General features: G+C 41.4%; 1 protein-coding gene across 1 annotated transcript in view; it reads left to right on the plus strand.

The window, feature by feature from the left end:
* The window catches only part of PELI2 (pellino E3 ubiquitin protein ligase family member 2), a 98199-nt gene that overhangs the window by 70377 nt on the left and 5555 nt on the right, over positions 1 to 22267 (plus strand). The window contains exon 3 of the mRNA XM_061612472.1: positions 18631 to 18732. Coding sequence (XP_061468456.1) covers positions 18631 to 18732 — 102 coding nt within the window. The remainder of the gene's footprint in view (positions 1 to 18630; positions 18733 to 22267) is intronic.

Below are 22267 nucleotides of genomic sequence, written 5' to 3' on the forward strand. Positions count from 1 at the left end.
TCACCAGGTGGCCCTAAGTTATGCGACTTACATAACCAATTAAAACAGAATCCATAAAACTTAAAACAATTAAAACCAACGTTAAGACAAACACGATCAATACAAACAACGGGCAGGTATATCAGTCCTGCCCCACTAAAAGAAGTCTTCAAGGGCCAAAAGCCTGGGTGTAGAGGAAGGTCTTTGCCTGCTACCTAAAATGGATAAAGATGGCGCCAGGCATAACTCCCTTGGAAGAGAATTCCACCACTAGGGGGCCACTACTATCCTGTGTTGCCTCCTTCCGAACCTCCCATAGAAGGGGCACAGATAGAAAGGCCTCAGGTGATGTTCACAGAGTCTGGGTTGCCTGAGCCACATAAGGCTTTATAGGTCAAAACCAGCACTTTGAAATGAGCCTGGAAGCTTAATTGATAGCCAGTGCAATTGTGCCAGAATTGGTGTTGTATGTTCAGACTGACTTACCCTGGTCAATAATCTGGACACTGAATTTTGCACCAGCTGCCGTTTCCAAACCATCTTCAAAGGCAACCCTAAGTATAATGCAGATATAATAGTCTAACCTAGAGGTTACCAGAGCATAGAAAACATAAGTTAGGAAGCGGCTGGGCCACCAGCCGAAGCTGATAGAAGGTACTCGGTGCCACCAAGGCTACTTGAAAATCAAGTGTCAGTAATGGATCCAGGAGTGCACCAAGTTACATACCTGTTCCTTTAGAGGGAGTATGACCCCATCCAGAGCAGGCTACATCCCATCCATCCTGTCTAGGGAAACACCCACTCACAGTGCCTCAGTCTTATCTGGATTAAGTTTCAGTTTATTGGCTCTCATCCATTACTGAGGCAAGACACCAATCTGATACAGCCGCTGCCACAGCTGCAGATGTAAAGAGAAGTAGGGCTGTTTGTCACCAACATACTCCAAAATACTGGACGGCCTCACTCAGCGGTTTCATGTAGATGTTAACTAGCATGGGGGATAAGATCAAACCTTGTGGAACCCCACATTGAAGGTTCCACTGGAATGAAAAACATTCCCCAGGCATCAGCCTCTGAAAACCACCCAAGTAGGACTAGCACTACTGGAAAGCAGTACCTCCCACCCCCAGCTCAGACAGCTGCTCTTGGAGAAAACCATAGCTGATGGTATTAAACACCACAGAGAGATCTAGGAGAATTAACAGGGACACACTCCCCCTGTCTTTCTCCTGATATAAATCGCTATATAGGGCGACTAAGGCAGTTTCCATGCCAAAACCAGGCTGAATCCCTGATCGAAATGGATCTAGAAAAACTGTGTCATCCAAGGGAACCTGTTTCTGATCTGCATCCACGTGTTCAAGAACCTTGCCCCGAAAGGGGAGATGAGTAACCAGTTGATAATTACTTAGACCTTCTTAATACATGGAGGGTTTATTAAGGAGTGGTCTTAACACTGCCTCCTTTAAACAGGCAGGGAGCACCCCCTCTCACAAGGAGACATTAATCACCTCCCTGGCCCAGCTAGCTATCCCTCATCTGCCAGTTTTTATCAGCTATGAGGGTCAAGGGTCAAGAGCACAAGTGGATGCCTGGACAGAACCAAGCACCTTGTCCACTTTTTTGAGCCTTACTAACTGAAACTCATCAAACGCAACAGGACAAGACACCGTTTGAGACTCATCTTCTATAACTGTGGAGTCAAGGTCCTGGCAGATGTAAGCGATTTTACCCTCAAAATGTTGTGCAAATGGGTCACAGTGAGCCACTGTTGGTTCTACCATCTCCTTTGTGCCAGAATGGAAAAGGCCCTGAGCAACCTGGAAAAGCTCTGCTGGACTGCATAATAAGGATGTAATAAAGGCAACAAAGTAGGCTTCTTTTACTACCTTCACTGTTAAGTATGCTTGATAATCAGCACTCACCGGTGCATTCAAGCACCCTCCCATATTGTTTCATTGCCCTAAGCTCTGGTGTATACCAAGAGCCCAACGAACTCTACATAGCAGGAGGAGGTGCTCAGGGGCCATAGCCTGTGTCATCTATATATTCCTCAAATCAATGAGGGCTGTGACGGTGATTCCCTTGCTTGTGCATAAACGAGTACTTTGATGTGGCTGTGTGAGTTTTTCAGGTACTTTGTGAAGTTTTGGCCCAAGAAGCCCCTAAATATCATTGGATGTTCTGCTAATCTGAATGGTTATGAGTCTTTGTCATAGGAAATGCTGGTAGCTTGAAATAATTAGCCATAAGGAAGTCAGAACCAACTGTCTTAATTTCCTCTTCTCCCGAGCATTTTAGCATTTGTTTTTAAATTAACTCCATAAGCTGTGAGCTACCACAGAGAAGGCCCTACCACAGGCCTCCACATTATGAACTTCATTAGATGGTGAGACCACCAGTAGCACCCCCTTAATGTACAGGCAAGTTGGTTTGTGTCCTGTTGTCAGCAGGCTCATAAGAAGGCAAGAGACTTCCCAGCAATAACACAGATGGGGGCAACACAAAGCAACATGTAGGGGTAGTCCAGAGTCCACAACAACAAAGGAGTCTAGCAAGAAGCAAGGTCAGAGCAGTCCAAGGTTAAGATCCAAGGAGTCCATGGGCAAAGCAGATCACGACCAAGGCAAGAGACAGGTCTGGGGTGAAAAGAAGATCAACAGGCAGGTCAGGTACAGAGCTGGTGTATAAATGTTGTTCCAGCAGCTCTTCCAACCTAGCACTGGAGTTTTTGAGCTAGAGCTGCTTGAACCACACCCCAAACCTCAGGTGACTAGATACCTGTCAGTCATCTTCAGCTAGTCCTTTACTCCTGAGGCATCCAGGCTGCAGTCAGACACTCCTCCAGATGGGCTTCATCTCCCACGGGCTTGGGACCCATTCAGCCTCATTGTCAGAGGATGAACTTGCTCTGGGTGAACCTTCCTCTGATGAGGACTCCCCCAATGAGGATTCCCCAATGAGAACTCCCTCAGCTGGGATTTAACAGTATGAGAGAAGGCATTTTTCACATATCTGAGGCCCAAGTGGCTTAGGACTTTATAAGTTAATTACACAATTATGTTCTAGTTGCAATGACATTCTTCTCTGGTGCTCTTCACAAAGCATAACCAAGAACCACAGTGCTGTGTGTCAAGCTGTTGGATAAACCATTCACAAAGAAAGAGAAAAAAATCCCAAAATGCTGAGATTTCTTGGGAAAGCCCAATGCATTTTGGCCTGTAATATATTGGGCCTTCGTCGGTGGATAAAATTGTTTGTCGAGATATCTAATAGCAAAAATGCTTACATTTTTAATGACAGTTTTTATTTCTATACCACCAAATCCTTTTTTTTAAAATCAAAGCTGTGAATAACATAAATCATCAATAAAACACATCATTAAAAACAATTATATCCACAAATCAGTAATTTAATGGACATACTAATCAATTAAAGTAAATTTAATGGATGTACCGATCAATTAAATTTGCTTCAATTTGCTGCTAGGAAACAGCAGTTTGACCGTCAGTTATGCATAATTGATCATGGTTGCTATTGGAAAGATTCTGCTCTGCAACTGGTTCCCTGAAGTACATAGAATGTTGTGCTTTGTTCCATACAGTGCTTCGATGTTAGAACCTTGGTTTGAAATTGTGCCCTCTAAACAAATATTGCATTTCACCAAAATGGTTGAGCACTTTTGAGAAATATTTACTGAAATCTCCCATATCTCTGCTTATTTTTAATTTTATTTTCAATAAACAGGTATCAAATATGGGAGTGGTATCTGATTAAAGGCTGCAGTCCAATATATACCAACGCTCCAGGGAATCTGGGGGTTCTTATTTCTGAGTTAAATTTCCATAGGATGTGGCTATTAAGTTCAAATGAATGTGAAACTGATTTGGGTTCCATTGGTCACAGGTTGGAACTTCGGAGCCTCTGTACAACTTTCTATCTCTTGTCATTATTCTTACATTTTTATTTATTTATTAAATTTATGTCCCACCCTTCCTCCCAGTAGGAGCCCAGGGCAGCAGTGTCATGTATGGTCTTGCTGATTCTAATATGATACTCTCATTTTCCTAACAGCACACTTACTTCCCTCTTCTGCTCCAGTTTTCACAACTACCATATACTTTCCTCATTTTCTTGCCCTTGTTGGGCTTGGGAACTAGCTCTATTTCCCCCTGAATGTTTTATGTATTGTTTTATATATTACTGGCTGTGCAAAATTTGTATTATAATTGCTATTTTGATGTGGAGTCCTTCCCAGTACATAAATTGTCAGCTTTGTTAGGTACATTTTGAAGGATTTTTCAGGCATAACTTGCCTTTTTTTTTTAAGTGGTGGTAGCAATTTTTCTTTTGCTGTATGCTCAAATCCTTCATCAGTGAAGATGATCTTTCTGGAAAACAGCCCCCCCCCAAGACCCCTGAACTAAGATCTCTCATTTCTTTCCCCCTTCTTTTACAGTTTTGATTAAGTCAGTTAACGAAACACATCAAAGAATGTGGCATTATTGGTTGAACCTTAAAGTTCCTAAGAGAGCAAATGAATTGCCTGGGATGGATGCTTTCTTTACCTCTTCTTCCTATGAAGATTCATTTGAATTTTCTCTGTAAATTATATGATTTAGTAGGTAGGTGATCAGATAACCGGATGTGTTTCCAGCCACAGATTCCACAACTGAGAATTTGTAAGATTTTGGAAGGATAGGCAGAAGAAAAGAGGGAGGTACAGGAATACTTCAGGCCCTAAACCTCAGAAGAGCACAGTGTGAGGATTGTTTTTGCTCCAGGTAGCAGTCAGGCCTAGTTCTCAGGAGCAGCAGGTGTACTGGTTATCTTCAGCCTTGACTGTACCACTTCAGACTTCAGGAGGGAACTTGTAGGACGGAATGCCCTGGAAATGACATTTCTGTGGGTTTATTTATTTATTTATTTATTAAATTTATATACCGCCCGACTAGCAATAGCTCTCTGGGCGGTGAACATAAAATAGCATAAAAATACAATGAATAACAAAATAATACTAAAATACAATCAACAATCCAATACAATAAACATTTTTAAAAGTAAATCAGTGTAACTTAAAATGCTTCAGAGAATAGGAAGGTTTTGACCTGGCGCCGGAAGGAGAGCAGAAGGGTTGCTTGTATCTGGCATGCTGAAGGATTGTTGCAACAGTTTCACAATACTTCTGAGGTTTTTGGAGGACCGTAGCAGTGCAGCATGAAAAGGACATTGCACAGCACATCTAAGGCCCTCTGGGCATCTCAGAAATCACAGTGCAACTACTGAAATATTCCCTGCCCTCTCTCCAGGGCCAAAGAAGGCTAGGGCTTGCATATATTGTGTTGCACTTCCATGATTCTCTGAGTATTGCAGAGTACGATTGTGGTCATGAAAGCTCCAAGGCTGGGGCTTATTATACAGTACGGCCCCGCTCCTCAGCATTCCGTTAATATGGTGCCAGCGGGGCGATCAGCTGGGGGGGGCTGGAGCTCCCCGCATTCCAGTTGATCTTGCCAGAGGAAGGGAAGATCAGCTGTAGAGTGCTACAGCTGATCTCCTCCTCTTCTGGCGTGATCAGACTCCCGCACTCCAGCTGATCGCGCTGGAGGAGGGGAAGATCGCTACAGCTGATCTTCTCCGGCATAATCAGACTCCTGCACTCGAGCTGATTGTGTCGGAGGAGGGGAAGATCAGCTGTAGCGTGCTACAGCTGATCTCCTCCTCCTGTGCAATCAGCGGGTTAGGTTCCAGACCCCTGCGCTTCAGCTGAACTGCTTTTTGGCGGTTTTCGCTTTTTGGCCGGGGTCTGGAACCTAACCTGCCATATGAGTGGGGCCCTACTGTACTTTCAGTTGTGACAGGACACTTGGCAAGTGGTATTATGACCCCTGGTATGATATCATAACTTCTGGTAATGACATCATAACACTACATAGCTAATTGGATTTGTATGTGTGATGGCATCATTGCGAGCAGGCGAGAGCAATTTAAATGTATATGACCAAGAGTATAAACAAATAAAAAACCCTAAAGGAGGAAGATGGGAAGGATTGCCACTGCTAAAATGTTTTTGGAAACAGTGAGAAGTTTTAACTTAGCCTTGCTTTAAAAAATATTTGTTCTTAATGATCTGCAACATTTCAAAGTGTTTCAAGTGCCTGGAAAATGCACACACAGCTGTGTTTTTTTAAAAGAAAACCTGATTTTTCTCATGTAAATCACTATCTGTTGGCAAGAAAAGCACTGAAGATGAGCAGGTATATAGTTAAGAGAAAAGCACATGGGGGAAGCTTTTTTAAAAAACTTGGTTTTTGATATTTTGTTTTAGATGGGCTTCTCAGCACTTAAAGCCCATGAGGTTTCCATGGCAATGTTCTTTTTGCTAAAGGTTACTAGAAAATTGCACTTAATGGCTGTATGGGCAATACAGATCAATTTCATTTCCCAGATTTATGGTAGTCTTACAACATAGAAGCAATAATTCTGGTCAATTAACTTCAACTGGTGTGTGTTTAAGCTAACAAAATAGCAATCTTCTGTATATTTAAGATGACGGCGATCCAAAGACAGATGACATCCCTTGTCTGTCCATTTCATCCCTCCCCCATTTCCAGCAACTTTTATTAAGCAAGTGGGCCAGACTTGATAATGCATCGGCTTCAGTCTATGCTTGGAATATGCCACACATTTTCTCAGATTCAGTGGAGCTTGGGGGCTGGGTTCTTGCATTATCTTGGTGATAGTGCTCCTTCCTATGTGGAAGGAGTCTGTGCTAGACTTCACCCCATAGAAGTGTTAACCCAGCGCAAGAGGGAATTGAATTGCTGTGCCTTGCAAGCCACTGAAATAACTTAAGAACCCAGCTGTTCAAGGCTGGGTGACCAACTTTGGGAGTGGAGGCTGCTGCTCAGGGACAATCATGAACAAGGTTCATAGAAAGCTGCCTTTTGCTCAGATAATTGATGTCTCCATGGTTTCCCAGCCTTATTTAGAGATGCTGGTGCTTGCAAAACAGATGCTTTACCACTGGCCCTTTTCCAATAAGATATTCATACCAGTTGAATTTAATTAAAGCCTGATTCAAATCTTCAAATACCATAGGGAAATGTACTAAGGCTGTGTAATATATCTTTGGAATTCTGACAGTAAAATATAAGAGGGATAGCTCTCTAAAACAAAATCATACTAAATTTGACTTACTAATAGTTTGGAATAAATTCAGGAAAAACCTTCAAGCCCAGAAACAATATAGTCGGTTTCCTATATGCAAGAAATAAGTACAGAAAAAATAGATTTTTTTATTTTATTTCTTTAAAACATTTGTATCCTACCCTTTGTCAGGATATATTTCTGTTTTAATAAAGAATAGTAAGAATTGTTTGCATTAAACAGTTTAAATTTAATAATTTTAAGTAGCCATGGGCTGCTTTCTTTTAGGATGCACACCTTAACGTGGTGAGGGGGTTTGAGAGTCTCGAAGAAGCTCAGACCAATGCCGTCAGGAGTCTAGACCAAGAGGCTAGGTTCCTAGCAGGGTCACCCAAGGCGGAATGGTCAAAGCTGAGACACCAGACTAAGATGCATCCAAACTCAGAGGAAGGCAATGGTAAACCGCCCCTGAATACCTCTTAGCACAAAAACCCTATGAACAGAGTATCCAACGTGCAGCATGAGATAGTGCTGGAAGATGAGATCCCCAGGTCAGATGGCACTCACCAAGCTACTGGGAAGAACAAAAGACAAGTAGGAGGAGCCCTGTGACTAATGACAACACTGGGTGAAAGCCGAAAGGAAGCCCAGAGGCAGATACACACAGATGCAAAAGGAGAGTTGTACGACGTACACAATAGGAACATAAAATGTGAGAAGCATGAACCAGGGAAAGCTAGAAATTGTCAAGCAAGAAATGGAACGTATTAACATTACAATACTTGGCGTGAGTGAATTAAAATGGACAGGAATGGGACATTTAGATAGTTTAGATAGTTTGGTAGACAGTGCTGGGGAGGAGTCAGTGGTCGTGGTGCACGTTGGCACCAACGACATGGGGAAATGCAGCCGTGAGGTCCTGGAAGCAAAATTTAGGATGCTGAAAGCCAGGACCTCCAAGGTGGCTTTCTCTGAAATGCTACCAGTTCCACGCGCAGGACCAGCCAGACAGGCCCAGCTTTGCAGTCTCAATGCGTGGATGAGACGATGGTGTCGGGTGGAAGGGTTTGGACTTGTTAGGCACTGGGGAACATTTTGGGACAAGCCGGGCCTGTACAAAAGGGACGGGCTCCACTTGAACCAGAATGGAACCAGACTGCTGGCACTTAAAATTAAAAAGGTAGCAGAGCAGCTTTTAAACTGACTGAGGGGGGAAACCCGACAGGAGCTGAGAAAGGTCCGGGTCAGAATAAACCTCCCCCCTGGGATAAAAACCAAAGAAATGATGAAATTTTAAAAGGGGTAGGCCTAGAAGTAGGCATTGTGAGAGCAGGGGCACAGGATATAAATTCAGAAGAGCAAAATTACCACAGGCCAAACCACAAGTGCCAAAGACACTTGAAGAGAGACACTGCTTACAAGTGCCTGTACGCTAATGCTAGGAGCCTCCGAACCAAGATGGGAGAACTGGAGTGCTTGGTCTTAGAGAAGAGCATTGATATAGTGAGCATAACGGAGACCTGGTGGAATGGAGAAAACCAGTGGGATACGGTTATCCCTGGATATATACAATATCGGAAGGACAGGGAAGGACGTATTGGTGGCTGAGTTGCTCTATACGTGAAAGAAGGCATTGAATCCAGCAAGCTCGAAACCCCAAAAGAGGCAGACTCCTCCACAGAATCGTTGTGGGTGGTGATACCATGCCCCAGGAGGGACTTAATACTGGGAACGATCTATCGTCCCCCTGATCAAAATGCTCAGGGAGACCTTGAGATGAGATATGAAATTGAGGAAGCATCCAAACTAGGAAATGTGGTAGTAATGGGTGACTTCAACTACCCGGACATAGACTGGCTGCATATGTGTTCCAGTCATGACAAAGAAGCAAAGTTTCTAGATATTCTAAATGACTATTCCCTAGACCAGTTGGTCATGGAACCGACCAGAGGGACGGCAACCCTGGACTTAATCCTCAGTGGGGACCGGGACCTGGTGCGAGATGTAAGTGTTGTTGAACCGATTGGGAGCAGTGACCACAGTGCTATTAAATTAAACATACATGTAAATGGCCAATTGCCAAGAAAATCCAACACGGTCACGTTTGACTTCAAAAGAGGAAACTTCACAAAAATGAGGGGATTGGTAAAAAGAAAGCTGAAAAACAAAGTCCAGAGGGTCACATCACTCGAAAATGCTTGGAAGTTGTTTAAAAACACTATATTAGAAGCTCAACTGGAGTGCATACCGCAGATCAGAAAAGGTACCGCCAGGGCCAAGAAGATGCCAGCATGGTTAACGAGCAAAGTCAAGGAAGCTCTTAGAGGCAAAAAGTCTTCCTTCAAAAAATGGAAGTCTTGTCCAAATGAAGAAAATAAAAAAGAACACAAACTCTGGCAAAAGAAATGCAAGAAGACAATAAGGAGATTGCAGAGAAGCTAAATGAATTCTTTGCATCTGTCTTCACAGTGGAAGATATAGGGCAGATCCCTGAACCTGAACTAACATTTGCAGGAAGGGATTCTGAGGAACTGAGACAAATAGTGGTAACGAGAGAGGAAGTTCTAGGCTTAATGGACAGTATAAAAACTGACAAATCACTGGGCCTGGATGGCATCCACCCGAGAGTTCTCAAAGAACTCAAAGGTGAAATTGCTGATCTGCTAACTAAAATATGTAACTTGTCCCTTGGGTCCTCCTCCGTGCCTGAGGACTGGAAAGTGGCAAATGTAACACCAATCTTCAAAAAGGGATCCAGAGGGGATCCCGGAAATTACAGGCCAGTTAGCTTAACTTCTGTCCCTGGAAAACTGGTAGAAAGTATGATTAAAGCTAGATTAACTAAGCACATAGAAGAACAAGCCTTGCTGAAGCAGAGCCAGCATGGCTTCTGCAAGGGAAAGTCCTGTCTCAGTAACCTATTAGAATTCTTTGAGAGTGTCAACAAGCATATAGATAGAGGTGATCCAGTGGACATAGTGTACTTAGACTTTCAAAAAGCGTTTGACAAGGTACCTCACCAAAGGCTTCTGAGGAAGCTTAGCAGTCATGGAATAAGAGGAGAGGTCCTCTTGTGGATAAGGAATTGGTTAAGAAGCAGAAAGCAGAGAGTAGGAATAAACGGACAGTTCTCCCAATGGAGGGCTGTAGAAAGTGGAGTCCCTTAAGGATCGGTATTGGGACCTGTACTTTTCAACTTGTTCATTAATACCTAGAATTAGGAGTGAGCAGTGAAGTGGCCAAGTTTGCTGACAACACTAAATTGTTCAGGGTTGTTAAAACAAAGAAGGATTGCGAAGAGCTCCAAAAAGACCTCTCCAAACTGAGTGAATGGGCGGTAAAATGGCAAATGCAATTCAATATAAACAGGTGTAAAATTATGCATATTGGAGCAAACAATCTTAATTTCACATATACGCTCATGGGGTCTGAACTGGTGGTGACCGACCAGGAGTGAGACCTCGGGGTTGTAGTGGACAGCACGATGAAAATGTCGACCCAGTGTGCGGCAGCTGTGAAAAAGGCAAATTCCATGCTAGCGATAATTAGGAAAGGTATTGAAAATAAAACAGCTGATATCATAATGCCGTTGTATAAATCTATGGTGCGGCCGCATTTGGAATACTGTGTACAGTTCTGGTCGCCTCATCTCAAAAAGGAGATTATAGAGTTGGAAAAAGTTCAGAAGAGGGCAACCAGAATGATCAAGGGGATGGAGCGACTCCCTTACGAGGAAAGGTTGCAGCATTTGGGGCTTTTTAGTTTAGAGAAAAGGCGGGTCAGAGGAGACATGATAGAAGTGTATAAAATTATGCATGGCATTGAGAAAGTGGATAGAGAAAAGTTCTTCTCCCTCTCTCATAATACTAGAACTCGTGGACATTCAAAGAAGCTGAATGTTGGAAGATTCAGGACAGACAAAAGGAAGTACTTCTTTACTCAGCGCATAGTTAAACTATGGAATTTGCTCCCACAAGATGCAGTAATGGCCACCAGCTTGGATGGCTTTAAAAGAAGATTAGACAAATTCATGGAGGACAGGGCTATCAATGGCTACTAGCCATGATGGCTGTGCTCTGCCACCCTAGTCAGAGGCAGCATGCTTCTGAAAACCAGTTGCCGGAAGCCTCAGGAGGGGAGAGTGTTCTTGCACTCGGGTCCTGCTTGCGGGCTTCCCCCAGGCACCTGGTTGGCCACTGTGAGAACAGGATGCTGGACTAGATGGGCCACTGGCCTGATCCAGCAGGCTCTTCTTATGTTCTTATTTTCAAATGGCAACTACACAATATTTTATGCAGCAAATGAGAAATTAAGAAGAAATGAGGTTGCTTTAATAGTGAAGTGATGTAGCTGTGATGTGAGATTTAATGGGAAACCTATCAACATAACCATCATCCAAGTCTATGCTCCAATGACAAACGCAGAAGAGGAATTGGAGAGATTTTATGCAGAAGTACAGGAAGAAATTGATCACACACCAACACAAGTTATGATAATCATGGGGGACTGGAACGCAAAAGTAGGGAACAGAGAAGAAGTAGAAGATATGGGGAAATGGGGCTGAGGAGATAGAAATGAAGCAGGAGAAAGACTTACTGAATTCTGTGAAGCCAATAATTTGTTTCTTGCAAACACATTTTTGAGCAACTGGAAAGAGGACTATACACGTGGACATCACCAAATGGTCAATATAGGAATCAAATAGATTATATAATTGGTAACAGAAGATATATATGCAAAAAGACAATACCTCTAGTTAAAAAGAGAGAAAGATCTCAATGGATGATTGATGAAACTCTTAAAATGGTTAAAGAAAGAAGGAAAGCAAAAGCAAAAGGAGACAGAAACAAGATCAGAACTCTAAATCCAATAATACAGCGACTAGGGATGTATGTAGGGACAAAGAACTATTACACTAGTTATTGTATAGAAATAGAACAGGACAACAAAAATGGTAGAACAAGAGCCCTATTCCAAAAGATTAGAGAAATTGAAGGGAAATTTAAACCAAAGTAAACCAAACCAAGTAGGGATGTTGAATAATCAACAGGACAACACACTAACTGACTGAGATGAAATAAAAGGAAATAAAAGGAAGATGGAAGCAATACACTGAAGAACTCTATAAAAGAGACGCAAGGATGACAGATTCATTCATGGAGGAACGATATGATGAAGAACCAGAAATTTTAGAATGTGAGGTGAAAGCTGCTCTTAAAATTCTTGGACAAAACAAATCACCAGGAACAGATGGCATACCAATAGATTTGCTACATTACTGAGACTAAATCTGTCCAAATTTTGACAAAAATTTGTCAAGAAATATAGAAAACTAAACAATGGCCCACAGACTGGAAGCATTCAGTATACATCCCAATTCCAAAGAATGGGGATCCAAGAGAATGCAGTAATTATCAAACTATTGCCTTAATATCCCATGCAAGTAAAGTAATGCTCAAGATTCTACAACAAAGTCTCTTACAATATGTGGAGCGAGAAATGTCAGATGTCCAAGCTGGATTTAGAAAAGGAAGTGGTACCAGAGATCACATTGCAGACATACGTTGCATAATGGAACGGAGCAAGGAATATCAGAAGAAAATCACCCTGTGCTTTATAGATTACAGCAAAGCCTTTGATTGTGTAGATCATGAGAAACTATGGGATGCTTTAAAAGAAATGGGAGTGCCACAGCATCTGATTGTCCTGATGCGCAACCTAACTGTGGACAAGAGGCTACTTACTGTAAGGACAGAATATGGAGAAATCAATTGGTTCCCAATCGGAAAGGGTGTGAGATGGGTGTATTTTATCACCCTATTAGTTTAATCTGTACGCAGAACGTATCATACGGAAAGCGGGATGGGACCAAGATGAAGGAGGTGTGAAAATTGGAGGGAGAAATACAGTAGGACCCCGCTTTTTGGCGGCCTGATTTTCAGCGTTCTGCTAATATGGCAGCTTTCAATTAGAGTAAGGCCCCACTCATATGGCGCTTGTTCCGCTTTTACGGTATTTTTCAGGTGTCAGGCGCCATTTCATTGATGGAGTTCCGCTTTTCGGCGGGTTTCACTTATAGGCAGGGGTCTGGAATGTAACCTGCCGTTTGAGTGAGACCCTACTATATCAATAATTTAATATATTCAGATGATACCATACTACTAGCAGAAACCAGTAATGATTTGAAATGAATACTGTTGAAAGTTAAAGAGGAAGGCACAAATGCAGGACTACAGATCAATGTCAAGAAAACTAAAGTAATGACAACATAATATTTATGTGATTTTAAAGTTGAAAATGAGGACATTGAACTTGTCAAGGATTATTGATACCTTGGCACAGTCATTAACCAAAATGGAGACAATAGTCAAGAAATCAGAAGGCTAGGACTGGGGAGGGCAGCTAGGAGAGAACTAGAAAAGGTCCTCAAATGCAAAGATGTATCACTGAACACTAAAGTCAGGATCATTCAGACCATGATGTTCCTGATCTCTATGTATGGATGTGAAAGTTGGACAGTGAAAAAAGTGAATACGAGAAAAATAAACTTATTTGAAATGTGGTGTTGGAGGAGAGCTTTGTGCATACCATGGAATGTGAAAAAGACAAATAATTGAGTATTAGAACAAATTAAACCAGAACTATCACTAGAAGCTAAAATGATGATACTGAGGTTATCATGCTTGGACACACAATGAGAAGACATGCTTGGGCACATAATGAGAAGACATGATTCATTAGAAAAGACAATAATGCTGGAAAAGGGGGGTGTAGAAAAAGAGGAAGACCAAAGAAGAGATGGATTGATTCGGAAGCCACAGACCTGAACTTACAAGATCTGAACAGGGTGGCTTATAACAATTCATAGGGTTGCCATAAGTCAAAATCTACTTGAAGGCAGATAACAACAACAGAAATATACTCAGCAAGTGGTCCAGCCACTTCAGTGAGAACTAGAAGTTAGTACAAAACAAGGGAAAGATCTCTTGCTTTTGATTAGTAGTAGTCTAGCAGCTCTAAACGCTCTAAAAATGATTATAGTAGGGCATTCAAACTCTTGATGATCTTAAATTGACTTTTTTGGTTGAACAGTTGTCTTAAGTGATTTTATTCTTTTCCATTTGGGATGCCATATACTCTACGTTAGCTCTTTATTTTTGTTATAAACAAAAACAAGCATTTGTAGTTTGCTATGAGGCGGATAAGAGAAAAATGAACTCGTTTGAAATGTGGTGTTGGAGGAGAGTTTTGAGCATACCATGGACTGCAAAAAAGTCAAATAATAGGGTGTTAGAACAAATTAAACCACAACTGTCACTAGAAGCTAAAATGATGAAACTGAGGTTATCATCCTTTGGACACATCATGAGAAGACATGATTCACTAGAAAAGACAATAATGCTGGGGAAAACAGAAAGGAGTAGAAAAAGAGGAAGGCCAAACAAGAGATGAGTTGATTCCATAAAGGAAGCTACAGACCTGAACTTACAAGATCTGAACAGGGTGGTTCATGACAGATGCTATTGGAGGTCGCTGATTCATAGGGTCACCATAAGTCGTAATCAACTTGAAGGCACATAACAGCAACAACAACAGAGTTGTTACACAACTCTGCTCATAAAACAGTTTTAGTGATTCCAAATTCCTCAGCTTTCTCATTTGCTAAGCAAAATGACCAGTTGAAAAACAACATCTGTTAGTAATTATCAACAATGAATCTATGTATTTGTTCTGGAGGACATTATACCTGTTGTATAAAATGTTTATGAAAATAAAAGAAACATTCACAGATTTATTTTTGTGAACAGGAGCCAAATGCTCATTTAAGAAGTGGAGTTTAAACACTGGTATAGTATGGTATGGAATAACCATGAATTTTTCACCAGGGCACCTTATATACATCAGTTGGATTTTTGTTAAAGGTTGCCATAGCCTTCTCAGAAGTAATGAGGACAAAATTCCACTCTAGTAGCCTGGGCAGGAGAGATGAAAATAGCTCAGTAGGAATATCCTGCCCAAGTTAGTTCTCTAGAGAAAAATGAGTCAACTTAGCTTGAATAATGGTCATTCAGGTTAATGGTTCCAAATTATTTTTTGTTTAAGAGGGAAGAATTGCATAAAAATGGGAGTCGGGTAGAAAAGTAAAAGGCATTTGTTTCATTGAACCAGAATTTTGTTTTCCAGTTATAATAATAATAATAATAATAATAATAAAATTTATTTGTGAGTTGCCTATCTGGCCGAATTAACGGCCACTCTAGGCGACTTACATGTACAATAAAATCCAGTATAAAACCAATGCAAACATACTAATATTTAAAAAACTAAACACCTCTTTCAGGTAATTAAAAACTAACATACCCCAGATTTCCCATAGGCCTGCCTGAATACCCAGGTCTTTAAGGCTTGGCGAAAGCCTATCAAGGAGGGGGCATGGCGAAGATCGAAAGGAAGGGAGTTCCAGAGGGTGGGGGCCACAATCGAAAATGCCCTCTCTCTGGTTCGCACCAGCCTAGCTGTTTCAACTGGCGGAATCGAGAGAAGGTCTTGTGTGGCTGATCTTGTTAGGCGGCCTAATTGGTGATGCTAGAGGCGCTCCTTCAGATAAACTGGGCCGACACCGTATAGGGCTTTAAAGGTCAGTACCAGCACCTTGAATTGGGCCCGGTAAACAACTGGTAACCAGTGTAGATCTACTAATACTGGCGTGATGTGATCACGGCGACGGCAGTTACTAATTAAACGTGCCGCCGCATTTTGTATCAGCTGTAGTTTCCGGATCATTTTCAAGGGCAGCCCCACGTAGAGCGCATTACAGTAGTCTGCTCCTTTTGGGTGCTCCTTTTCTGCTGTATCACTCTTACTCGTCTGTGTGTTCAGCCTCGGATCCAGAGTTCATGATGATTATGACACTTTTCTTTGTCAGTCCACTCCTAACAAGCCACCTGAGCCATGACTATTTAAAGCAGAGTAGTATGCCTGGTAAAAATGCTCAGACCTCTTTTCTAATTATTAACAGGTGTCTAGTTGCAATTTGCCTTTCTGTGTGGGACTAGTTGCTTTTGTTGACTCCTTTTGCAAAGGTGTTGTAACTGCATCTTCCTTTATTCCTCCAACAAGCAGCACATTTCTATTTGCCACCTTTTTTTGCTCTTCCTCTTCCCCTCCCAGTCCTTAGAACATCCTTGCACCCTCTATTCGAGCCAAATCATCTCTAAATCCTTCATCAAAGCCAAGTCTCTGACCTGTACAGATAACAACCCTTTCTTGCTCCCAGTTTATTACTGCAGCAGACATAAAGGCACCCAGTCTTAAAGGCAAAGAGGGCACCCTTTTTGACCCCTTCTGCTAGGGCAGGTTCAGATGCACATATAGCTCTCTGCTTCTGGTGCACTTTTGTACTTGTCACTACTCACAAATTCAGTAACTGTCTGAAACTACTGAACGATGAGCCTCTGGTAAGGTGCTGATCTTGCATCTTCTCAAAATATTGTATTGATTAAGACTCTTCATTGAATATTTCACAGGTCCTTGTGTGAACTGCCATCCTCATCATGTAAACAATTCCTTTAATTGTTCGCATGACCACTTGGGACCATTTCATTACTCATCAACAAACTTGGTTTGTCACAGTGTATGTACTCAGGAGGAAGCCACAGCCAGGCCTGGCTCTGACAAGTGTATTTGTAGAAGCTTCCAGTTATCTGTTTGTTGCAGTTGCACTTTACATTTTTTGAGGTAGATTTAACACATCTTCGGTGTGCATGCAGACAAACAAAAAAACTAGTCAAATGGCCCATATACTTGGATGGGTGAGAAGCCCTGGTTGTTGGCTGATACGCTTTCAGCTTATTTCCACCTCTCACTGTAAACATCTAAACCAACAGAGACAGAACAGAATTCTGAGTCAGTTATCCCTAGTGAACTGGCTATCAGGCTGTATTGTAGTGTTTCAGCTTTTGAAGAATATCTGTCACTTACCACTGTTGGTGCATCGTTCTTCTTTATTATGGGAGAGCCCTTAGATCAGTGTCAAAGACTAGGCAGTTAAGTTCAATTGACTGCTATTATTTGACTGTGGGCAAATATTCTATGAAGCCATGAAGCTTGAAGGAAATTACCTGTTGCCTACATAGCACAATTGCTTTTAAAAATGATTTCTGTTTTTCATAGTTGGTGTTACTTTAATTTCATGTCCTTGATGTTTCTGAATGCAAGCCAAAGGAAAGATGTGTTCCTTTTTAGAAGACTTGCTTAATATTATTAAAAGTTGTGCAATTTGTTTATAGTTTGAATAAAAATAAATTTCATTGTTTCACAATATCCTCTTCTTGTTCACCAATTTGTAGTTAGCACAATTATCAGTCCAGTTGATTAAAATACTCTTTTCATCTAAAAATTGCTTTACAAATTTTTGACCAATTTGTTTTGGCCTGTCTAATGCCTAGCCCTATTTTGCATGCAGAAGGTTATCTCTTTCGTCTCTGGTAGCCAGTGTTGTGTAGTGGTTAAGGTGTTGGACTACGACCTGGGAGACCAGGGTTCGGATCCTCACATAGCCATGAAGCTCACTAGGTGACCTTGGGCAGTCACTGCCTCTCAGCCTCATGAAAACCCTATTCATAGGGTCGCCATAAGTCGGAATCGACTTGAAGGCAGTAAAAATAAATAAATCTCCAGTTAAAGGCTGTCTAGTAGCAGGCCAGGCCAGGCCAGGAAAATTTCTGTCTTTGAAAGTCACTTCTACGTTAAGATAATTGTATTGGGTTTGGTAGACTTCATATAGGGCAGCTTCCTAGGTTCTTTATAGGTTCTTTTTCTTGCTTCTTTTTGAATAGGAAAATGGGTTATTTGAAAAATGTGTGTGTGCCTTAAAGAGAGAAATGGGGGCGTGGGGGGAAGAGAGAATGAAAATGGGAAAAGTGAAACTCTCATGGCTGCATTAAAAATGAACCTGTGTCAGTCCTTGGCCCTTTTCTTACTATTAAACCAGCAGTGTGAATATAGCATGTCAGAGTGAAAAGATTGATCTTATGAAAGGGGATGGCAGGCAAGAGACAAAAGCTACCCATCAAGGTAGTCAGTAGATCTGCTGCTGTACTGAAGTACAAGAGCAGAAGACAAGGTTGGTAGAAGATGAAATTGGGGCGGGACTGTTGCTTGTCTTGTTCTGCGAAAGAGGACTTAGAAATAAGACTTTTTTAAAAAAATCACAGATCTTAGTATTTTTCCTTCCATAAGCATGACCTGTACTCATAGGTGACTGCACCTTGTATGGAAAATTTCCTAGAAAGAGTCAATGTGTTCTTTGTTGTGATTCAGAGTTGCCACTGAAATAGGAGCTACACTTCTCTAGTTTACACTGTAAACTGCATAATCAAATTTATGCATCGATTGGGAGAACTTGGTAATGTTTGTAGTAGCACTTACAAATATTGAAGTAATGGCTTTTCCCTGACTCAGGTGTTTCTTAAATAAAACTGGAACTGTCTCATTCCACAGGCCATCAGTTGCAAAGGGCAGCATAGCATCTCTTACACGTTGTCAAGAAACCAGACGGTTGTAGTGGAATACACACATGATAAAGATACAGATATGTTTCAGGTAAGTGTTTTTATATTTTCTGAAAACAACTACTTATGTGCTATTAAAATGTATTTCCTGGGTATATCCAAATATAGTGTAGAAAAACCCTGAGGTAAAAATGTACTGAAACTTTACATCAGGTCAAGATGAATTCTTTACTTGTGGTAGTGACCTGTCCGTCCCCCCAATCCTTTGACACTGCAATTGAGTTTACAGGAAAGGTGTCTTAGGGCACAGATGTTTTTCTCAGACATTGTTCTCTGTGAGGAAGAGTCTTACCTGTAGATTGCCGCATGGCCTTATAGCACAGACATCTGTTCAGCTGTTGGAGTGCAGACCAGGAAGCTGTGGTTTTCCCGCTCATGCACATGCAGCAATGCATAGTCATACATGACTATATACTAGATGCATGCTTTCTCTGGTACTGAAAAGCTTTCCATGTAGGAAACTTGAAGCGTCCTTGTATTTACAAAGAATCCGAATAATAAATGCATATTTTCCTACATCAGCCTGTAGGCTCCCACTCTGAACTGTTACAGGTTTTTTTGCTCAGTGTGTCATGCTTTCAAACTTCACTACTGGGTTTTGTTGTTGACAAAAGAGCAGAGACATTCGACAGGCCTTGGAATAATAATCTTGAGCCTGGACTGTGTCCCATTTCTGCTCATTTGAAAGCACTCCCAGTGGGAACTAGTGATGGCTGCATTATTTATACTTTCATTTAGTGATGCTCTCTTGAACTTTCCAATAATATATTCATTCAGCAGTAAATATACTGAGTTACAGATGCTCAGAAATAGGTTGTTGGTTTTCTTCCAGGAGCCCAAACAAAGCCATTACTTAAATGTACTGTTTCAGATTTTCTACCAGAGGTAGTTCTGGAATGTTTATACAGTGGGTGGATCCACAGGTGTGGGGTTTTTTGTTCCTTCATGTACCTAGATTCAATGAAAATACCTTCTACCACATCCACATGCGTTTCAGAGATTAGAGGTCTCTGTGCTTTCAAAGACTGATAATCTTACAATCTCCCTGTCCTTTGGAAAACTCAGAGCAGGTTACATGGAGCTCCAGGTGTTCTTTGGTTCATCCACTAACCATTCCTCTTTAGCGTCACTAGGGTTAGAGGATTTGATGCTCCTTAGTCCATTCACAGTGGTCTGTAACCATAAGTCTTATTCAGCCCAAAGCATGCAATCCTATCCATACTTGAACTTTCTGAGAGTGCCCATTTCTACTGAAAATTTAAGGCTTATATTTGGGAGAAAGGTTCTTAAAATTTATTTACATTGTCTGATCAGTTCACAAGCTGAAGGATTTTCAGCTGGACTTCCCTTGCTTCAAGGCAGGGAGAAGTACTGTGTTCTGCAACATCATTTCAACATCCTGCCATCTTGCTTCTTGCCCACGTGTCCCTTGCATTGATCATCCCACTTGAGCCAAAGTTCTTGGATGTTTGTGGTTGTGTTGTGCTTGTTTGAGTACCAGACAATGTATGAAACTTTCTAGGCAATTTATCTGACAAATGTTGGAAGATCACAACTGCTGTTTAGACGGGAGGGGGTGGTGCATATGTAATTCCCTATTACTGCCTTGAGCTGATTCACACAGAAAGTTGTCTAGATGAGCTCAGGTAACTGAAACCACTCAAAATGAAAAGTGAGCAAAGATCTGGAAACCAATTCTTATTGTTATGATATTTGCAGAAATAGGAAGCTGAGGGTTTTTTATTAACTTCTGCACAATGCTTTTAATGTCTAGTATTTCATTTCATTTTTTTGTCTTGTAGCCTCGTGCAGTGGATTGAGATACATTTTGCAGCTGCAAAGCAGAGATTGAGATAGTGGCTTGCCAAAAATGTCTTGACAAGCCCGTGACTAAACTGTAGCATGCACCTAGATCTTTCATGGCAGAACTTGGTATTCTTATCTTCTGTTTGCTGGGCTGCTCTTGGTTTCGAGTTCACAGCTTTGCAATTCTTCGGTTGCAGTGTCAGATTATGTAACAGTTGGTTCAAACAGTAGTGAGCGCATACTCACCCTGCCCATGGAGTCATAAGATTTTTATAAGTTACATGACTACTCCCTTCCCCAGAGGTATGGTTGGTTCCCTCCTTATTGAATTTTAGGTGGGGCCTGAACATGCACCTTTTCAGTCAGATCCTACAGGGCAGAGTGATGAAGTCTGTCTCCCTGACTTTGTTGTTATTTTTATGCTATTTTATTTGTTTTTAAAGGTGGGTTTAATGTTTGTTTTTGTAATGTTATTTTGTTGATTTTTGATTGTGAACTGCCTTGAAAGGACCATAGTCCTGAAAAGTGGTATAAAAATATTTGAGAAGAGGCTACTGTAAGGACAGAATATGGAGAAACCAATTGGTTCCCAATCGGAAAGCATGTGAGACAAGGGTGTATTTTATCACTCTATTTGTGTGGTGTAGTGGTTAAGATGCTGGACTACAACCTGGGAGACCAGGGTTCGAATCCCCACACAGCCATGAAGCTCACTGGGTGACCTTGGGCCAGTCACTGCCTCTCAGCCTCAGAGGAAGGCAATGGTAAACCCCCTCTGAATACCACTTACCATGAAAGCCCAATTCATATGGTCGCCATAAGTCAGCATCGACTTGAAGGCAGTCCATTTCCATTTCCATTTGTTTAATCTATATGCAGAACATATCATACGGAAAGCGGGATTGGACCAAGATGAAGGAGGTGTGAAAATTGGAGGGAGAAATAAAATCAATAATTTAAGATATGCAGATGATACCATACTATGCAGATGATACCATACTACTAGCAGAAAACAGTAATGATTTGAAACAAATGCTGATGAAAGTCAAATATGAAAACACAAAAGCAGGACTACAGCTGAACATCAAGAAGACTAAAGTAATGACAACAGAAGATTTATGTATCTTTAAAGTTGACAATGAGGAATGATGAAACAGATTATCATACTTTGGACACATAAAGAAAAGACATGATTCACTAGAAAAGACAATAATGCTGGGAAAAACAGAAGGGAGTAGAAAAAGAGGAAGGCCAAACAAGAGATGGGTTGATTCCATAAAGGAAGCCACAGACCTGAACTTACAAGATCTGAACAGGGTAGTTTATAACAGATGCTTTTGGAGGTCACTGATTCATAGGGTCGCCATAAGTCAAAATCAACTTGAAAACACATAACAACAATATGTTGCTGGCTTCCTCCTTAGCATTTAGTAAAAACCAAGAGATGGCTAGCATGTCTTAAAAGTAATCCAGGATCTCAGAGTGGATCTTTTTGAATCAAAAAGTTACAGCACAATACTTGTATCCATTTTGGGGTTGGGGAAATCTTCTGGAAAATGGCATTTAATGTTAACCTAAGAAGCAGCTTTATGGATGAGGGCAGCTACTGGTCCATCTAGTCTAGCTTCACCTAATCTGAGTGGCAATAGCTCTCCAAGACCTCACCCCTGATGCCTGAGACCCTTTCAACTGGAGATGCCAGAGGTTAAATATGGGATTTTGTACATGCTAAACTGTGTATTCTCCCTGAGGTGTAATCC

The sequence above is a fragment of the Rhineura floridana genome, chromosome 2 (genome assembly GCF_030035675.1).
Source record: "Rhineura floridana isolate rRhiFlo1 chromosome 2, rRhiFlo1.hap2, whole genome shotgun sequence".
NCBI lineage: Eukaryota > Metazoa > Chordata > Lepidosauria > Squamata > Rhineuridae > Rhineura > Rhineura floridana.